This window comes from Carcharodon carcharias (genome assembly GCF_017639515.1).
Source record: "Carcharodon carcharias isolate sCarCar2 chromosome 18 unlocalized genomic scaffold, sCarCar2.pri SUPER_18_unloc_1, whole genome shotgun sequence".
Taxonomy (NCBI): Eukaryota; Metazoa; Chordata; class Chondrichthyes; order Lamniformes; family Lamnidae; genus Carcharodon; species Carcharodon carcharias.
Window position 1 is genome coordinate 920545 of NW_024470559.1, and position 1331 is coordinate 921875.

General features: G+C 44.4%; 1 protein-coding gene across 1 annotated transcript; it reads left to right on the top strand.

Moving 5' to 3' along the window:
* The first annotated feature begins 215 nt into the window (after positions 1 to 215).
* On the top strand, positions 216 to 1052 carry LOC121273417 (cysteinyl leukotriene receptor 1-like). Its single transcript, XM_041180600.1, has one exon. The coding sequence runs from the start codon at positions 216 to 218 to the stop codon at positions 1050 to 1052; it is 837 nt and encodes a 278-aa protein (XP_041036534.1).
* The last annotated feature ends 279 nt before the right edge of the window (positions 1053 to 1331 follow it).

A 1331-nucleotide genomic window follows, 5' to 3' on the forward strand; every position in this document is an offset into this window, starting at 1 on the left:
ACCATTTGTTATTTCAGGTAAAATCAATTAATTGAATTAATTGTTACAGTGGCAGAATCGAAAATGACAATAAGTTATCAACTAAACTTTTCTGCTAACCTAATGTATTATTTTCCTGTTTATTTCCCTTGCTCGCAGTTATTTCGCTGGCAATTCTGATCATTTCCAGGGGAAAGTGTGGTCTCTCAAAATGTGTAACTTACTACCTGTTGTCTATGGCATCGGCGGATCTAATGGTGATTATACTCGACTTGGTATTGAGGCATATTCCAATTGTTCATCGGGAGCAGTTTTGGTTCCTGTGGTTCCTACGTATCTGTAATATCCATGCCGTGCTTCTTTATGCAGCCACTGATTGCTCAGTCTGGTTCACCGTGACTTTCACTTTTGACCGATGTGTAGCAATATCTTGCCGAAATTTGAAATGTAGATATTGTACAGAAAAGACAGCAGCTGTGGTTCTTGTAACAGTGACTGTGCTGAGCTTTTTAAAGAACCTTTTCTGGTATTTCATGTTCAGTGGAAGGTATCAGTTGAGGAACCTGCCCTGGTTTTGTTTTGCAACGCTAGATGTTTACTTGTCTACGTTTTGGCTAACAATCGAGTTTGTCCATTACATTCTTAATCCCTGTGTCCCATTTGTCCTCATTCTGCTGCTCAATGTTTTCACCGTCAGACACATTTTAATGAGCAGCAAATCCCGCAGGAGACTCTGGGCTCAGAGCAGTGGAGAGGGGATCAGAGATCCAGAGATGGAGAGTCGAAGGAAATCCATGATTTTACTGTTTACTATCTCGGCAAATTTCCTCCTGTTGTGGGCAACGATTATGGTATATTCTGTATGGATCCGGATGCATAATTTGGGTCATGAGTCCATGTTACTGCATACTTATGTACAGGAACTGGGCTTCATGTTGCAGCTCCTGAGCTGCTCCACAAATTCTTGTATTTATGGCCTGACCCTGGCAAAATTCAGGGAGCAGTTGAAGCATGTACTGAAATGTCCCTTTGCAACAATTGTGGAATTCAATCGAAAAAGAGAGAAGAAATGATTCAGGGAAGGTCCAGCATTTTCTCATTTTAATTCGCATTCCCAGTGGGTGGGTGTGCTGTGCTGTTCGACAGAGTGACTGGAGGAATTGGATAGCACCGCCACTGGCATGGGGTGTGGGGAAGGTGCCTGATGGCCATGGTGACATTATTGAGGTGAGGCATCTAATCCACACAGCTCCCCGGGAGCAGGTGGGCGGTGGGGGGTGGGGGGAGTGCGGTTGGTGCTGTTTCCCATGACGAGGGCATAACGGGAGTTGTGGCACATGTGACCGCACAAT